Source organism: Plectropomus leopardus, chromosome 11 (genome assembly GCF_026936395.1).
Source record: "Plectropomus leopardus strain MGB_pleo_1.0 chromosome 11, ASM2693639v1, whole genome shotgun sequence".
Taxonomy (NCBI): Eukaryota; Metazoa; Chordata; class Actinopteri; order Perciformes; family Serranidae; genus Plectropomus; species Plectropomus leopardus.
Window position 1 is genome coordinate 35,995,285 of NC_142186.1, and position 19,049 is coordinate 36,014,333.

General features: G+C 42.0%; 1 protein-coding gene across 4 annotated transcripts in view; it reads left to right on the top strand.

Annotated features, from left to right (window-relative positions):
• Positions 1–19,049, top strand: part of nek11 (NIMA-related kinase 11) — a 73,671-nt gene that overhangs the window by 21,897 nt on the left and 32,725 nt on the right. For all 4 annotated transcript variants that reach the window (XM_088084749.1, XM_042490678.2, XM_088084748.1 and 1 more), the window contains exons 4-9: positions 4,263–4,381; positions 4,698–4,762; positions 5,610–5,736; positions 13,238–13,387; positions 14,737–14,815; positions 18,431–18,501. In XM_088084749.1, coding sequence (XP_087940875.1) covers positions 4,263–4,381; positions 4,698–4,762; positions 5,610–5,736; positions 13,238–13,387; positions 14,737–14,815; positions 18,431–18,501 — 611 coding nt within the window. The remainder of the gene's footprint in view (positions 1–4,262; positions 4,382–4,697; positions 4,763–5,609; positions 5,737–13,237; positions 13,388–14,736; positions 14,816–18,430; positions 18,502–19,049) is intronic.

Below are 19,049 nucleotides of genomic sequence, written 5' to 3' on the forward strand. Positions count from 1 at the left end.
ATTTCTCAAGAAACCATGCTTTCCAAAGCCGAGGCCTGCTGAAGTAAAAGAATGATAAAATTACACCATTTATCACAGCCAGAAACTATAAAAACAGAAACTATCATTGGATTTTTTAAATTTCTGAAGGTCCTTGAACACAGTTAGTGTGATGAACACGTCATGGGGGGGGGGGTCAAAAAAACAAACACACAAAAAAACAGACATTTTTTCAACTCACCAGTTGGAAACCAGTGGTGTATAGACGTACATGTTAAAGACACTCCATGGAAAATCAGCACCCTGAATTCACACTGAGTGAATGCAGGGTGCTGAGTGATACTAAGGTAAGGTGAGTGAGATCAAGTCCAGACACTCAGCCAAGTTTGAGATTAAAATAAAAAAAAAGCCAGACCCACCTCATAGAGTGAGCTTCGTTTATGAACTTCACTTACACCCCTCCGTCTATTATCTGCCTCTTATCTGAGCGACCGCAGTGACAGCAGAGTATTCCAGCTCTCAGCTCACCTGAAACATCCTGCAGCTCCTCAGCCAGAGGAGACATATCATCTCTCCAGCGTCCTCTGAGTTGACCCCGGGGGTCTCCTAACAGTCGGACGTGCCCAGAAAACCTCAATTGAAAGGCTCGGCCTTCAGCTCGGCTCCCTCCTCCCCTCAGCGCTGCAGATTACTGCTGACGCCGCACCGATGCACCTGCAGATCTCACGCTCCGTGTTACCCTCGGCCCTCAACAAGCCCCCGGGATACTTGAACTCTGGGCAGCACCGCCTACGTGCAGATGCACAGACTTGCAAACCTTGCAAGGCTTTTGCACGAGTTAATGACGATGTGATATTAACACAGGAGGAAATTATTTTATGTTACAAATCGCAGCTTGAAAGATGCACGTTTTGTTATACAGAACTTTTTCTCCACCTGCTGTCACTGGGAGGGATTTTATCACAGATTTGTGAAAACTTGAGCGATATTTTCAAAATGTCGATAAAACACAATGTAAAGATGACTGTGTTTCCACTGAGTGATGTTGTGTGACTTCTCCTGTGGTGATAACATCCCAGTAACCATGACGACGGATGTTCAAAACATTAGCAGCTTTATTTCTATTGCAGCCACCAAACTAGCCGTCATTATTTCCAATCCAAGGCCACGTAGGCGTGTTACGGAGCCATGATGGAAAGGCGAGCTCCTTATATGTGGGAAGCCACGTATGAGGGATTTCTGGGAGATGTAGTCCACGATTTCACAGACGAATTTTGGATTTAAGTTATGTGATGCAATAACAGCTCTTGTAGCTCCTGCTGCATCATGAGGGAGCCAGTTCCTACTGACAAGCACAGACACAGCATCATGTGACCTTGTAGCATCATGTGGCCTAGAAAAGACTAAAAAATAAATAAAAAGTCCATTATGGCTTTTTCAGATCACCTGATATACCACCTCATGCAAGCGTAAACACTTGTAAACTCGTGTTAACTGAAGTGTTACCATAAGTAGTATTTTATTTTCGCAGTTTCAATGCATGCAAGAGAAAATCCCACATTTCTGGTTTAAACGTGGTCGGACTGAAACAAATTTTGCCACAAAAGCAAAACTAGGAGCTAAAAGAGGCTAAAAAGCCGCAGAAAATAACAGTCTTTCTGCGTCTCTCTGCTCAGTTTTTCTGCTCATTTTTCCAAAAATCCATCATCTGTGAGCATGAAAAAAAAGAGAATGAAGCAATGATATGAAATTGAGCCTCGCCCCTCCCCCTCCATCTTTCTCTCTGTTTTCATCTTTTCATTACATTTCTTTTCATCTGCTTTCTTGATTACAGCAGGTACCCCCTCTCTCTATCCACCCCTCCCGCCCCCTTCTCTCCCCTTTCTCCCCCCACTAATGAATCTTACACTGCCTTCATCTCCACGCTCTCGTGTTTCTCTCTCCCTCACACAGGCGGTGTTTTTTCCTCGTATACGTCACTCTGTGGTGATCCCCCCCTCGTTATCAGCTGTCCTCTCCCTGCAGCTCAGTGACACTCTGCAGCTCCAGCGTCGCCCGGGGCTGATATTCTCCTCCCGGCTTCACTCGTTTCTCTGCTGCAAACTTGTTTTTATTTTTTTATTGCATGTGTATCTCAGTGCCAATATAAAACAGACAGGAAGCTGCATCAGCTCTTTGGGTTCATTTGTCCACAAAAACTGACATTTTTTCATAGTTTGATTCTAAAAGAGGATAAAAACAGTACACACACACACACACACACACACACACACACACACACACTGAAACATGAACTCTGTCCAATCAAAGCGCTCATGCACTCAGAGACCCTCAGAGCTATTGTTTCTCATCAGACCATTACCCACAATCCCCTGCAGAGCTGTGGAGGACTCAGGGGTTTCTCTGAAGCCTATTAGAGAAAAAAGGGATTGAAGAAATGGAGCCCGGTTATGAAACAGAAAACGCAGGCATCACTTTTATCATGTGAAAGATTTTTAATCACGCTTTTCATTCTTCATTTTTGGATAATTTTGGCTGTGCTCATGCATATGGCATACAATTTGGCAAAATTGTGTATTTGAGTGTAATCAATTTGAAAGTAATCAATTTGCAGCTCAGCTCCTACAATAAGTCTAAAATACACTGTGGAAACTAAATAGTTACATTCAGACTGTTCAGGTCCAAAAATCTCCATTGAAACCCATTCAAACTGACATTTTTGATCCCACAGCCATCAGAGCAGAAAAACAGGACTTGTATTATTTCTGGGTGTCATTCTGGGCTTTTGACTCTGAATTTGTCATTTTGACTATTTTCCACCTGATGAGGTCATTTTGACCATATTTGGCATATGGAGAAAATTTGCTATTTCCACCTGGTGCACTTTCACATTATATGTTGCTGCTCAACACTGACATATCCCAGACTGTCATCATCAGAAAATTTCTACTTTGCATGCAGTATTTCCAAAACAATTCATTTTTTTGTGTTTTTTCCTCATCTAAAAACATAACGGCAAAAAAACATTTAAACGGTTAAAATTCAGAAAATGAATAAATGTTCGATATTTATGATTGGAAATTATGTTGGTTAAAAACAAACTCAATAAAAGTAGAAAATAATATTATAAATCTTGAGTTTGAAAAGTGCTCAGAGCGATACGAGTGTGTGTAATATTAAAGCGGGCCCTCGGGGTGAATAGTATTTACAGTAAATTAAAGAACACACTGTATCTGATCCGTCCTCCTGACATTTGGAACAACACTAATAAGTTAAAATGCAGTTTCTCAGCAGTGTGTGGCGTGGCTTATTTCATGTGTTTAGAAAAGGACAGGAAGTTTATGAAAAACAATCTGATATCATTTTTTATTTATTACTTGTGGTCTTTAGCTGCCTTCACTGTGCTGCACACAGACGGAAAAAACCTCCTAATGTTCTCAATGCGCCCCGACGGCCTCTTTCAAAGCGAAATTAAAAACAGTTTTTCGTTTTTTGATTTCTCTGCTGCACTTTTATTTCCTTTGTTGCATCTGAGCCAGCTTACAGCTTATATCTGCACTGTAACTGTACTTCTGGTCTGCTCCTTTGCATTTTATTCCAATCAAATATATGTAATCATAAAATGAGAGAAGTGCGCTCATTAGACTGCAGATCTCCAGCGGATGGCTGCACATGCTGATCGCAGCCACTGTGAGCCATTCTTGTGTTTCAGAGGCATCCCAGAAGCCGATAAAAGTAAACGCCTCATCTATTTTGCACAGAACAGACCTAATTTTCCTGTTAAACGGCACTGAACGTGTAATACAGATTTGATGTATAATTATGAGGTTGAATGTATTTTGATAGAAAAATACTCACAACAAATCTTTGATTCAAGTTGTTCATAAGTGGACTTTTAGCAGTTTAACACAACAGAGTAGAAATAACACAATAAACACAATTTAATGACTTAGCCCACTCACTTACTTATGGAGGAAGAAAAAAAAATCAAGGAAAATGACTAAATTAACAAAATCTGCAAGTCTACAAAACCGCTTTGTTGCAGGTGCGGTACGATGCCCTGCAGCGGACAAAACAAATCCAGGTCGCAGATGCTTCTAGTGACATTGACCCTCTCGGCTCCCTTGCAGTCAAAATGATACATATATTTGTCAGCACCAAACACACACAGATTCCTTTTTTATAGTTAAATTGAGCTTCATAAAAATAGACTTTTTAGCAGCAAAAGAAAAAAGATGTTCATGTTTGATATGATGTCTGACTCCTGTGTCTCCCTCCGTCAGGATCGGGATCTGGACTGTAAGCTGGAGGAGGTGAGACGAGCCCGGCGGAGCCTCCCAGAAATCCAGGTCGTGGACTGGCTCATCCAGCTGCTGCTCGGTCTTCACTACATGCATGACAGGTGGGGATACGGTCGCCATGGCAACATGCATTTCTGTTGCCTCCTTTTTTTTCTTCTTTCTCTTCTTTCTGCACTCGTGCATATTAAACATTTTCAGGATAATTAGAATAATGAGCTTCATTAGTAACCTCGCAGCATCACAGTGGCCGCCGCAGGTCAAAGGTCAACCACTCAATAAATGAAGTAAACTGGAACCAGACAGGTTCAACCTGTCAACCTGTCACACGTCCAGTTAATCAATAAAACTGTGGGACTGATTATTGAATCTGATGGTTTCTTTGTATCGTTTCCTCGACTGCTGTGCTGCTCTCTGCAGGCGGATCCTGCACCGAGACCTGAAGGCCAAGAACGTCTTCCTGAAGCGAAATCTCGTCAAAATCGGTGAGTTTCTGCCTGCTGCTGCTGCTGCAAAGGCTCATGGGACTTTCTCCATATTTGTTTGAAATATTACTGAGAATATGTGTGTGTGTGTGTGTGTGTGTGTGTGTGTGTGTACAGAGTCTCCTGTGCTGCTTTTAAAAACTCTCACAACAAAATCTGTAAATAGAAACCTGCCTCCAGTTAATGATGATATTAAAACAAGAGAAAACCAGTTTATATTCGGAGTGTAAACTCAGCAGATTGTTGCTGCTGTCGGCAGTTTGGGACACAGGACACACACAGGACACACACAGACACACACAGGACACATACAGACACACACAGACACACACAGGACACACACAAACACACACAGACACACACAGGACACACACAGACACACACAGGACACACACAGACACACACAGGACACACACAAACACACACAGACACACACAGACACACACAGACACACAGACACACACAGGACACACACAGACACACACAGACACACACAGGACACACACAGACACACACAGGACACATACAGACACACACAGACACACAGGACACACACAGGACACACACACACACACACACAGGACACAAACAGACACACACAGACACACACAGGACACACACAGACACACACAGACACACACAGGACACATACAGACACACACAGACACACAGGACACACACAGGACACACACAGACACACACAGGACACACACAGGACACACACAGACACACACAGGACACACACAGACACACACAGACACACATTGTGTAGTGAAGTAAAGATGTGGAGCAGATTTTGTTCCTTTTAATGATTTTACTGAGCGTGTTGTTCCTCGTTTGTTTCCAGGTGATTTCGGAGTTTCCTGCCTGCTGATGGGATCATGTGACCTGGCCACAACCTTCACTGGGACTCCGTACTACATGAGTCCAGAGGTGCTGAACCACCAGGGCTACGACTCCAAGTCTGACATCTGGTAAACTCTACAGGAAGTCTGATGTTTTCTCTTTTTGTCAGAAAATCTCATGAAGAAAAACAAAACCGACACCATGTCAATGCGTGTGTCGATACCTTCTGACTTCAGGACTTTCTGAAGGAAACTATGTTTTTCTGTGTCGAACCAGTACGGCTTGTTTTCCTCTGATGTGATCGGTTAGGAGCTGGAGGCTGCACAGGTGCATTATGGGAGGGATGGATGGACGGCTGCAGGTGGAGAGCGGGAATTCATTTAGTTTTTGTTGCTGCAGGAAGGAAACAAATATGAGGTGACTGTGGCCTGCAGTTTACAGACGTGTTTGTAAAGGACGCGAGTTTAAATCTGAGATGTGGGTCCGCCTGCAGACGTGTCGGATGATCACTTCCTCCACAGACTGAGGCCGCCGCTGCAGATGTTTGTTCTACTTTAGAGGGAATTTCGGGGTGCAGAGTTAAATGCTGAATTGACTCCTGAAGGAAGAGATGAGTCTGATCTCTGCTGTATCTGTGAGAGCAGAGGCGTCAGAGTGCTGACGGGCAGGACGACAACTCAAACACGCTTAAAGTGAAAACAGCTGATATCATACTGACGAAGGAAGTTAGAAGACAGACTGACGCACGTAAGACGAACAGAACTGCTTAGTAAAGCTTAGTGCTTTGTAAAAAAAGTCAAAAATGATGATTTAAGTTTCTTTTTGTTTCATCTGTCAGCTGATCTGTTCCTGCAGACTGTCAGCTGCTGTTTTAGAAACTCTTTAACCTCACTCACACTCTGTTCAAACACACTTTTAATAACCACAAGCTGAAAATGTGTGAATGAATACATGATCCTTACTGGACTCTCAGTGTAACTACGTCAGTACGAGGTCTGTGACCTCATCAGGGTCTTTTCTCTGCAGTCACGACATCTGAAGTTACACATTTAGACGAGAACGGCCTGACTAAAAAAGGAAAAGTCTTTGCGTTTTTAAAAAAATCTGCATAACCGCAATAATCTGCACACCAGGCCAATAGTTGCAGCGCAACTTTGTAGTGACACACCATAGAAGAAGACCACACGCCTGCACAAACTGAGGCCATGATGTCACTGCTCTCACAAGATCCGCACGTTACCAGTTTCCATGGCGACATTTCAAAAGATTGCACTCTGGGACCCGGTTTTAAAAGTTTGGTTTTTTCTGGCCCTGAAAACGCTGTTGTCGTGTTAATGAAAGGCCAAAATGCCAAAACGTTTCGTGCAAGAACTGTTGCATGTAAACGGCCCCTGAATTAACCATGAACAGACGGCTGCATGTGTATGCAGAGTCTGGCATCAGAAAAAGATAGTGGTATCTGCCCTGGTTTTGGTATTTGGTCAGAGTGGTTTGTTTGACCGGGTGCTGGTTGCCTGCAAATGAAAAGTCTGTGCAAAGAGCAAAAAAATACAGTCTCATAACCATCGGCTAATGTCTGGTGACAACTTGACTTTTTATTTGCTTTTTTCTGATTTATCTGCTTTAATATGCAGATATCTGTTTTTAAAGATTATCTGTCTCTTACCGTTAACTTCATTCTCACGTCTTGATTCGCTAATTGGAATCAAATCAATGACTGGCACACTAAAGAGGAAGTTTTGGCCCGGATATCTGCTGACTACACTGGAGACCGGAAATATTGACAGTTTCCTGCAACCAGCCGTCAGACTGATAACCGATGGGTTCTGAGATTGCATTTGCAACATTTGCTGCTGTGTTTATCTCATCAGTTTGACCACCGAATGATCCGTGTGCATGAGGGATCGTCGTGAGTTTGTAGCCACAGTCTACATCCAGCGAGTCGGACGATTCACTAACCTGCAGTGTTCGAGTTATACCATGGCTTTTGGCACTGGGCACTGTGCACATTCACGCACGTGAATGTGCCCGCCAAAGTGCAAAAATCTGCCGTGAATATATACAGAATACAAGACAAGATATATGGTTGGACGCGGAAGTTGGCTTTTGCCAAAAAACATTGACAGAGTTGACGTATTTGACAAGTTTGGAATGAGAGGCGTGTTGTTAATTGCATTATCAGCCTTTTGTTTATTTCAGGAAGCTTATTATGGCAGCAAATACACATTACACAGAAAAAAATCTGATACTTTAGAGCCCCTAAATGTCTCCAACGTCTCTTTCTGTGGCGCTCAGTGCCTTCAGACGGCATGGCTCCGTGTAGCGTCTGTGTTTTCATCCCTGCGCACTAATAAACAGTGATGTGTTGATGTGGTAATAATGGAAACCTCCTGCTCTCTGTGCCGCTCCTGTGGATCTAAAATATCTCATGTTCACATCAATGTTTGACTTTGCTGAAACATTTTGTCGCTGCAGCCTCTGAAAATATTTTTCACGACACAAACTCCTGAATGTGTGTTTGGCTCTGATTTATTTATGAGCTGCTCTCATCACAAAGTGTTTCTCAGAGACGTCGCACACATCTCAGCATCCTCATCTCACCTGACACACACACACACACACACACACGCACACACCGAACATTGACTCCGAACTTTAACCAGAAAACAGAGGCAAGAGGTCAAAGGTTATTTTAATCACGCTTTCTAAAAAGAGTAGAGTCTGACTTCATGAACACACACAGAAACAGAAAAAACAGAGCGGGGACAGGAGGTCAGCTGTTTTAATTAGTGAAGAACAGATCAGAGAGGAGGAGGATGAAGAGCAGGTAATGAGCAGCAGAAGGTGATGAAGGTTTCTTCACTTTCATTCTCAAACTTCAGATTCACGTGGAGGTCATTTAGTCACAGGAAAACACACTCCAGTACAAATTATTCACACTACACACAGTTATTACTTCTAAGTCTTAGCGATCTTTGACATGCTCCGTCTGCATTATGCAAATCTGTAGGTAGCCAATCAGAGAGCAGGGGGCGGGGCCTGAGGGTAGCACTTGTTTTAAATTAGAAAGCTCATTTTCTCCTGTTGGTCTGATATCTGAGAATAAGAATATGATCAGAACGACATCATAAAAACTTTTGCAGGTGTGTTAACGTTCATAAATGAGTCAAACTTTAAGGATGCATTTATTCATGTTTTATTGATTTGGTGGCAGCGGGGCAGTCTGGAATCGGTTCTCCTGTGACCAGATGACCTTCATGTGAGTCTGTTTGAGCAGTTTGAGCAGCAACAGTCTGAGAATTTAAGTGAAGAAACCGTCATCACCTTCTGCTGCTCATTACCTGCCCACACTGCTACATGCTCGACAGTTATTGTATTTGTTCAATAATTTAGCGTTCTGGACGATCAATAATTCCGAAATTACTGTAATGTATGATAATTTGACATAATTTGACACTGTGAAACTTAAATAAGCAGTTTAGTTTACACATGCTGCTTTAACGAGCCGCTGAGCTGCAGGTGACACAATCAGCCCACTTGAGTCGAGTTGAGACGGTCAGTTCATAATGCTGCATCTTTTTTCTGCAACATTTTAAAGCTTTTTCATCTCATTTTGAGGGCAGCTGTGGTCCTCCTCTAATTATAAGGTCGGTGGTTCGATCCCCGGCTCCTCCAGTCAACATGTCGAGGCGTCCTTGGGCAAGATGCAGAACCACAGATTGCTCCTGAAGCTGCACCATCAGAGTGTGAGTGCATATAAATAGTTACCGGATGTCAGGTGGCATCATGTACAGTAGCCTCGACCACCAGTGCGTGAATGTGCGTGTGAATGTGTGTGAGAATGTGTGTGTGAATGTGTGTGTGAATGTGTGTGAGAATGTGTGTGAGAATGTGTGTGAGAATGTGTGTGTAAATGTGTGTGAGAATGTGTGTGTGAATGGGTGAATATGACATGCAGTATAAAAGCTGTTTTAGTGGTCAGAAGACTAGAAAAAGTGCTATACAAGTGCAGTCCATAAACCATTTCTCCTCTTTCTCTCTTTTTTTCACATTTCTAATTTATGTTATGGTGGATTTAAGCGAATTGTTTGTCTAATTCGGGTGTTTTCACACAGGCGTTGTTTAGGTCGGCTCGATCGAACTTTGGGCAGCAGTGCGGTGTATCTGGGCCGGCAGTTGCACTCTGGTGAGGACCAAAACGGACACCAGCAAACTCTGGTGCGGTCTGTTTGTGGTGTGAAAGCGCCAGACCTCGATCCGCCCCAACTCTCTAGTGTACGCCACGAGTTTGAGCTAAAAAGGCTCCCGTAGGTAACTGGGCTGTGCATTGTCAGTTGTGCCGCAAGCACTTCGCAACAAGCATGGCCAGTAATCAGGGACAAACGTGGAGTCAGGAGCAGATTCGGCTGGGCGATATGGAATAAAGTCTTATCACAATATTTTTTTTTCACATCAGTCGATATCGATATATCACGATATACATTACATCAATATTTCTGTGGAGCTTAAAGGTTCCTTTGACTCCTCAGTGAGATATGAAGATATCATCAGGTTCATTTAGGTTTAAATATTTATTTTCTGTCAGACATTGAACATGACAAATATACTGTAGAACAGCATCACCAGCTGGAGGACCTATTCTACTAAAACTCACAGAGGTCCAGGTACTAAAATCTCCTCCCAGCAAAGGTCCGAGCCTCATACCTAAAATCAACATCACCATTAACTGAACATTTTACTTCAGTTACGAGTAATGAACAATTATTTTATTGTGGTGTGGTGGAGTGTAAACATGATTTATTATTATTTATTAAACTTGTGTTCTACCAACTACGTCTCATTTTCCGATCAAGGAAAAGTTATATCGCGATTGATATCATTATCGTTTTTATCGCCTAGCCCTACAACTTTCATCAACAGACAAAAACTTACAAACGGTATGTACAAATGATAATGCATGCAACGACCAGCACCAGGAACAAGACCCGTAGTTGTTGTGGCTTTTTATTTATTTCTCTTTACTTCTCTTTACTTCTTTTTCCGATCGGGAATCGGGAGTCATGGAAACATGATGCTCCGCCAGTGGTGCGGCATTTGGACCAGAGTGAAAACAAAGCTGTGTGAAAGAGAGCCGTACTGCCTGAAAAATGAGACAACGTATCATTTTTGAAGGGACTTTACACTTATATATTACTTCCACCAAAAGAACAAACTTTTTATGCTTCATATTACGGCTGCAATGAAGCTTGCAGACGTGTGTTTCATTTCTTTTCTTTTAGCCGAATGATCTCAGCCCACCCGACCCTGATAATGCGACATGATTTGCAGATATAAGTAATTAGTGTAAATCAGCAATTACTAATAAACTGATGGATGCATGTTAAAGCATTTAATAATGAAAGAGAAAGATGTAGTTAATTAGTAATTATTGAATGATAGATCTGGTGTTTGTTCATGCAGATAATTAGTAAAAAAACAGCTGCAGGTTCTCTAACTGTTACTGAGCTGATGGATGTTGTTCTGCTGCTGTTACCGAGCTAATAAACAGACGGAGGTAATTAGAGAGGAGTCGGCAGAAAGTGAAGCCGGTCGTTAATTAACTGAGCAAACAGACTGAAAACAGAACAGAAACTGAGAAAGAAGGAAGAGAAGGCACAAATAGACTGTTGTCCGTTGTTTTATTGTCTGGACCTCTGACATGTTGCTCATAATCAGTGATTGTTCATTTATTCAAACAGCTGTTTACTCACTGGGGTCTGTTTACCTGTTGACAATCAACCAATTAGAGGTCTTTAGGAGGGATTAAGACGTGTGGTTACAGCCCAGTCTCCGGGAGAATGTTGGCATCGTCTTTTTCTGCAAACCATTTCATATACATCATTTCAGCATTTCTAAAGTGATGCAGTTTTTGAGCTCTCTCTGTCATCTGGAGGTGGAGGGGATGGTGAATGGCATGTCCCTTAGGTGAGATGTCTGCCAAGCTGCAGATCACTGTTCGAGACCAAGACACAACAAAACGTATTGTCTTTCAGAAAGTTATTGCTCCATTTCCAGCTTTTTAGCCATCAAACGCTGGTGTATTTCGGGACCCATAACTGTGTTTCAGGCCGGGCAGCAGAGCCACAAACAGCAGTTGTTTTTTAAAGAGATGTCACTGTGTTTCCAGCAAACAGCAGTTGTTTTTTAAAGAGATGTCACTGTGTTTCCAGCAAACAGCAGTTGTTTTTTAGCGAGGACTGTACCAAATCAGTCCTCGCTGTACCAAGTTTCAGTATATCTGATGCTATGTCTGTGTGCTTGTCAGCAGGAACTGGCTTCCTCATGATGACGGCTAGTTTGGTGGCTGCAATAGAAATAAAGCTGCTAATGTTTTGAACATCCATCGCCATGGTTACTGGGATGTTATCACCACAGGAGAAGCTGCAGACATCACTCAGTGGAAACACAGTCATCTCGCACGTTTTTATCGACATTTCGAAAATATCGTTTACGTTTTGGGCAAAGTCTGTAATATAGGCTAGTATAGTAGTCTTTGTATATGGGGCGCCCTCTCTACCAGGTGAACTAGCTGGCTACCCCCAGACTTGTGTTCTTGAGCTGGGTTTTTGGGACTTTGTGATTTTGACTTGTTGATTCGTGTCTCACTTCTTTAAGCGAATACAAATACGTACGGTCGGGTATAAATAGTTTCTGGGTGTAAATGTGCAGAACCGACCATTCTGAAAGTCATAAGTAAGTCTTAAGTCCAGTCCCGAGGTCTAAACTCAAGGTCTAAGTCTCAGTGCTCTCTCTCTAACTGTAGTTTTTGTACATGAATGAAGTCATGAGTGGTATAATATTTTACACCTGGTCCTCACTGATGTAATGTTATCTTCATGATTCTCTCCTGCAACGCGATTTGATCCTGTCGGATTGGTTAAAACAAAGTGGATCTGGGGAATTCAGTGCCAACACTGTGGGCTTTAATGTTTATAGATTCAGGAAATAAACTGATTGTGGGCACAGTTTTTAGATTACATCTTTATTTATCTTTGGGCTTTGGGGGAGTCAGGTGCGATCACGAGTCATTGGTGTTAAAGGCAAGTTGCAAATCTTTTTTTTATTCTGTCAAATCGAGTCTAAAATCATCAAATTTATGACTCGTGTTTAAAATACATGAGACACCTGTGCTGTTATCACACAAACAGAATGAGTTACAGAAGTTTTCTGTTTTTTTAGAAAAGTTGTGACAGCCTGAAAGAAATCTGTCCTCCATCAGCTGCCATCTTTAATCTTCATGTCATGACAAAGAAAATAGCTTTGACTCAGAGTGTGAACGCTGCATTTTAATCAGACCTCAGATCAGCCAGCTGCTGCTGCCCTCGTTCATCCAGACCACACAGATCCTGATCGTCCAACCAACAATTTAGGTTTCTTTAAAAATGGGTTCACTGAAATGAAGCAGAGGTTTGACACCTGATGGCAGGAAGGAGCGACACACTGCTGGTCATGATTTTAAAAACAAACGGAGACGAGGCGGCAGAACATAAGTGTGTGTGTGTGTGTGTGTGTGTGTGTGTGTGTGTGTGTGTGTGTGTGTGTGTGTGTGTGTGTGTGTGTGTGTGTGTGTGTGTGTGTGTGTTGTTGCAGGGCACTCGGCTGCCTCCTCCATGAGATGTGCGCCCTGACTCACGCCTTCCAGGGTCCAAACTTCCTGTCTGTGGTGATGAAGATCGTGGAGGGAGAGACCCCGACGCTGCCCTGCGGATACTCGGAGGATCTGAACTCTGTCATGAAGAGGTGAGGAGGTCGCAGCAGCAGCTTTACTGAGAGGCCACTGAGGGTTTGTCTCCTTTTAGTCAGACAAACTTATTAAAATGCAAATACAGATAATTACTGAGCTCAGCACAGGAGGAAAGGCAGTGATGATAATTAAGCTCTCCTCAGAGGAGGAAGAGATGGGCCGACTCATAGACTTCAGTCTCGTGTTACTGTGACGAGTTCGCCGTCACATCTGCAGGAGGATAAACTTCCCGTCTGTCATTGTCATGGATATGATGCAGGTTGTTAACCCTTTCATGTGTTTTCCCAAACAGCTGTTAACAGTATGGATGTTAGAAATGAATGTGTGCTGATTTGTTGCTCCATATAAAAGACAAATATAGTGTTTTATATGCAAAGAAAACCTGCCCCGGGGCTGTATGAAATACTTGTGTATTGTCAGTGTATTTCATACAGTAAAAAAAACCCTAAAAATACAGTATAGGTCTAAGTGGACGCAGTATTTGGAGGCCAAAGGGGAAGAAAAGCAGACAACATAAATGACATTGTAATAGTTAATGTTGATTTAAATGCTTGCTATTGTCAGTTGAAAGTGATCCATACTGCAGAAAAGTCAACTTAAATACAGATGTGTCTTTCCTGAAAAGGTTTCCCTGTTGTAACAAATGTGAACGCTTTTTCAGATTCAGAATGAAAGCAAGAAACTGTTAACTTTCTTCAGAAAGTTCGATGCAAAAATGGCACAGCCGTTAGCCGTTATACTCCTTTTCCACCAATTAAATGGGTGGCATGTAATATTTCATACCTTCACACCTTCCTGAAATTTCGTTTCAGTCGGGTTGCATAACTGCACTTTCTGACTCAAACAGCTGACCGGTGGATGAGAAATATAGGCTGTGTGAAGCCGGGTAAACACCCTAAATATAGCATCCACTTAGGCTGATACTGATTTTTTTAGGTAGGCCTTTTAAAAAGTAGCTAAAATATATTTTGTACAAACCCCTGTGGGGTGCAAACAGGCAGCATGCCGGGCCACCAGTTACTGCATGTAATACTATGACTGTACATAAGTATCTCATACAGCCCCACTTCAAAAATCCACCATGACTTTAAAACTTTAAAACCTCAACTCAGGATCATCAGAGTGCAGTTGTCAGGCCCGTGTGTATTCTGCATGTCAATAATTAAACATCAGAAATTAAACTGTCTCCAGACACACTGCTCTGAGTCTGCTTTGATTAATATACTTTTTTTTTTAAATATCAATCTGACCATCTGACTCTCAGAGAGAAGGATGATAGGAATATTTTTACTGCATGTTGAACTCTTCCCCCACACTGATCGGCTGTTTTGTGTCTGTGAATCAGGATGCTGCAGAAACAACCAGCATCCAGACCGTCTGCTGCAGAACTCCTCAAGAGCAAGTTCATGGAGGAAAACATGAAGGTTTTTAAACATTTTAAACACATAAATATAGCTCATGACTGCAGTGGTCACGGGTATTTATCACCTCCTGCTCTGACTGGCAGTGATGAAAACACAACACCTGGATGAACGTGCTAATTTTAGCCTGTTAACCAGCTAGAGTGAAACATTCATCCAAATGACTCTGCATCGAGTTAGAAAAAGAGCAGTAATCACTGTAAAGAGTTCACAAGCCTCCATGCTGCTATTTACTTTTTATTTACAAAAAAACACACTCACACAGAAAGGCTTACCCATCTGCTGCAGAGCCATGTACACTGCTCTGGTCTACTGGCAATAGGAAAGGAGTCTTTAGCTTATTTTTAGTATATCTGTGGGCGTGTTTTATTTTGAAATTTAAATTTGAGGGTTGATGGAAACCCATCTTATCAAATTAACAACAGATCCATGATGCATTTCTTGGCAAAATCAATCAACACACACTGCTTTGTTTTCTTACACCTGCTCTCTTGAATCATTGCCATTTTTATTTGGTCGTTAGACAGAGACTGAGTTTAACTCATGAGGTTTTTTTTACCAGACACTCAGACCATGAACATGTGACCAGGTGTTAATTGATAGCCAGTCACGATGGCGCTTAATTAACACATGACGGCGTATGAAGTGTTTGAAGTGTGTGTTTAGTTACGCCTGGTGGTACTAAGAGCAGGCGGACTGTGAACCGTACAGAGGCAGCGCACGCATGTGTGTGTGTGCATGCATTAATGTAATCACAGGTGCTTGCTGCCTGACCCATTTCACACATCATGCACACACACACACACACACACACACACACACACACACACACACACACACACACACACACACAAAACCTATTTCCCATAACACCACGGTCTAAAATGGCTAAAATGGCTCACATCCATGCATTTTCTCTCATTCTTACACACTGTAAAAGATAACATGAGAAGTGTGTGTGTGTGTGTGTGTGTGTGTGTGTGCGTGTGTGCAAGCAGGACATTATTGTCATACAGTTTGTCATAAATCACGGCTGCAGGCTGGTTGCTCCTCTTCCTGTGTGGATGTGCGGGGCACCTGAAGAGAGATAACACACTTACAGACTGGGTTGCCATGGTTTCTGCTGAAATACCATAATGCTGATAGGATTCGTTACTGCACGGCGGCACTATGGGATATCACAGCGGCGAGGGGCTCTTCAGCTGAGGGGAAAAAACATTTACAAACCAGAGTGATCATCAGTGACACTGCGGAGAGGAAGACAATTGGTCCGTTATCACGTTTAATGTCTCAATCTTATTTTCATGTTATGGTGTTTTTTAAATTGGATTTCGTAAAATGAGGTTTTGTAATTTCATTTTTTTTCATCATATAGAGGACCATATAGCAGGGAATTAACTCGATCTGATGGAAAACATCTCAACCATGTTTTTTCACACCTTTAATGTTGAGTCTTTATCCATTAAGTCTGAATCCTTACCTGATAATAGTTCAAATGTTTTCTCCTTCAGAGGGACAGCATCTGACTGATCACATGTATCTCTGGAAATAATCATTTCACTAAAGTCACTAAATTCGGACTGGATTCTCAGAGACACCTCAGAATTAGGATCCTTCGTTAACTGAAAATGGGCTTTTGTCTTTTCTTATCTGTGGCCCTTTGTATCATTCTGTGTCCCCTCTCCAAATTTGAAAATTTTGTGTGTCTGTGAACGCAGTGCAGCTTGTGATTAGTTCTTTTTTCCGCAGCAACAGTTTGTAAAGTTTGAGTCATGAAGTAGATCTTTAGATCCAATTTGAAGCTAATTAGGTGAGATCAATGGATGAGGACGCAGCTGCTGCAGCAGAAGGTGAACTCAAACTTTTAGACCCGATTCAATTAACCAGCAAGTTTCACTTTCACTGCGCTTGAAATTCTGCTGCTTTGTCTGTGCCCACAGTACACTCTGCACTACAAGTGTGTTGCAATGAATAATTGCACAGTTTATATATTCCAGAAGCGCTCCTTATAAACAGTCCAGATCAAAAAATAGAAAATCAATACATGGTGACAGATTCATTTACAAAGCACATCTTAAAACAACAATAGGTGAGCAAAGTTCTGCACAACCCAAAAATAACAAAAACTCTAAAAACATGAGAAAACACAGACGATAGAAAAAGACAAAAGGACTATAGCATGTACAGAAAACACGTATAGTGAGTTGAAAGAATAAAAGAATAAAAATACATTTTAAGATAAATACAGCCTTTGGTGATTTCGTTATTCATTGTCAGCATACTCTGGGCACACATGGAGCAGCAGTACACCAGGCGCAGTGAAAGTTAAACTTAGCTGATTTTTGTGCTGGGTCTAAAAGTTTGCTTTCACTCCCTCACAGCAGCTGCTCCTCCCAACCAACGATCTGATCTGATCCGATCAGATGAGAAACAAAACATGTCATGAACAGTTGCGCTGCGTTCACAGACCCACTGAAACCTCCGAACTTAGAGAGGCAACACAGAATGACACAAAGGGACAGACACACATGGAAGCCTCAGTTTTTTTATGTAGCAGCATGTTATATTGATATGGCACACTGATAACATTTTTTATTTTAAATGGCACTTCATATGAAAAAGGTTGCCAACTCCTGCAATAACGCACAGATTTCATCAGTAGCTCTGCCCATCTTTAAAATGCATACATTTAAACACACATGAATTACAGGCGGAAATTAAATAGGAAATTAAATAATCCAAAGCCTATATACCTATAGGCCTATGTGTCTGTCATTATTAAAGAAAAGTGAGTAATCACTACAGAATGTCATTTATATGAACCAAAGGCTGTAATCTGATTTGACTGCTCACTTCACCCTCTGACAGTTATAATAATATCACCGCTGAGAGTGTATCAGATTCACTCTGAAGCTGCAAATGGAAATACATTTTTTTTATCAGCAGAGCTTTCATGTGCTGTTCCTGTTTTGAATGGTGACCGCCATCTGCTGGCACGGAGGGGCATCTCCTCTCACGCAGATGCAGAACCTACGTGCTGGTTGGCTGCCAGTTTGGTGTTTTTCTGTGCAACTTTTTGGTGCGATGCAGCGATGTGAGGTGACGCAGCAGGGGGCTTTCGCCACCGCTAGTTCTCCGATGTCGGCTTTGTTGCCTGTTGTTCATCTCTGCTGCAGGCGACAAGAGACATTAGCTGCTGCTAACAGCTGCACACCCAACAATCAGACAACGTCAGGAAAACCAAAAAGACAATATCTCTGGTTCTGCTGAGTCAGTTTAGAGTCTTGTACTTTTAAACTGCCAGGAACAGGCTGAACCGCCTCATGGACGAGAGTTTAAATAAAACTCAATTCTTTGTGTGTTTCTGTCAGTTTATTCAGTCTAAAGTGGGAGGTGAATCATCGTTAATGATTTAATTACGTTAAAAGACAACATGTCCCTCAGATTCAGCGACATTTATTATAACTTTACAGTTTGTAAGAAATAAGAAACACTAATATGCAGATTTTTTCACAGAAGTTTTTGAAAGATTTAGAGAAAAGCGTTGCTGTTTTTTTGGTTAAATCTTTGTAACAGTTTTGATGATCTGTTATTAAAAATCAGTCTCCTTTTCTCCAGAAAATGAAGGACAGATTTGTGTTTGTGTCGTCAGGAGGAGAGAAAGATGCTGAACTCATCGCCAAGAACATGTAAGACTCCTCTTCCTCATCTATTTCTCCTCCTCCTCCTCAGTTACATTCTCCTGTTTATCGTCCTCTTCTCCACTTCAGTGCTGCTTTTCATCTCCTGTTCCTTTGTTTTATTCTTACATCACCATCTTTTGTCTTCTTCTCACCACTTTTCTCTTTCCCCTCGCTGTTATCTCTTTTTATTTTTACCCCTCCTTCATCCTTCCTGCTCTTCCTCCCACATTACCTCTCAACAACTTTGTTAACATCATTCTCCTCATCCTCTATTCCCCTTTTGTTCATCATCCACTTTCCTCTCTTTTTCATCTTCCTTCCTTCACATCTTGCTGGTCTTTTTTCACCTAATTTTCCTCTTCTTCCTCTTCTCCCATCTTCATCACCTCTCTCTGATTTTCCTGTCCTCTTATTCTTAGATCTCCTTTCGCTCCTCCTTTATTTCTCTGTCTTGTTATTCCTCCTCCTCATCTTCCTCTTTCCTCTGTTCCCTCCCCTTGATGTTACTCTCCTACCTCCCCCTCCTATTCTACCACTTCCCGTTCCTCTCATTT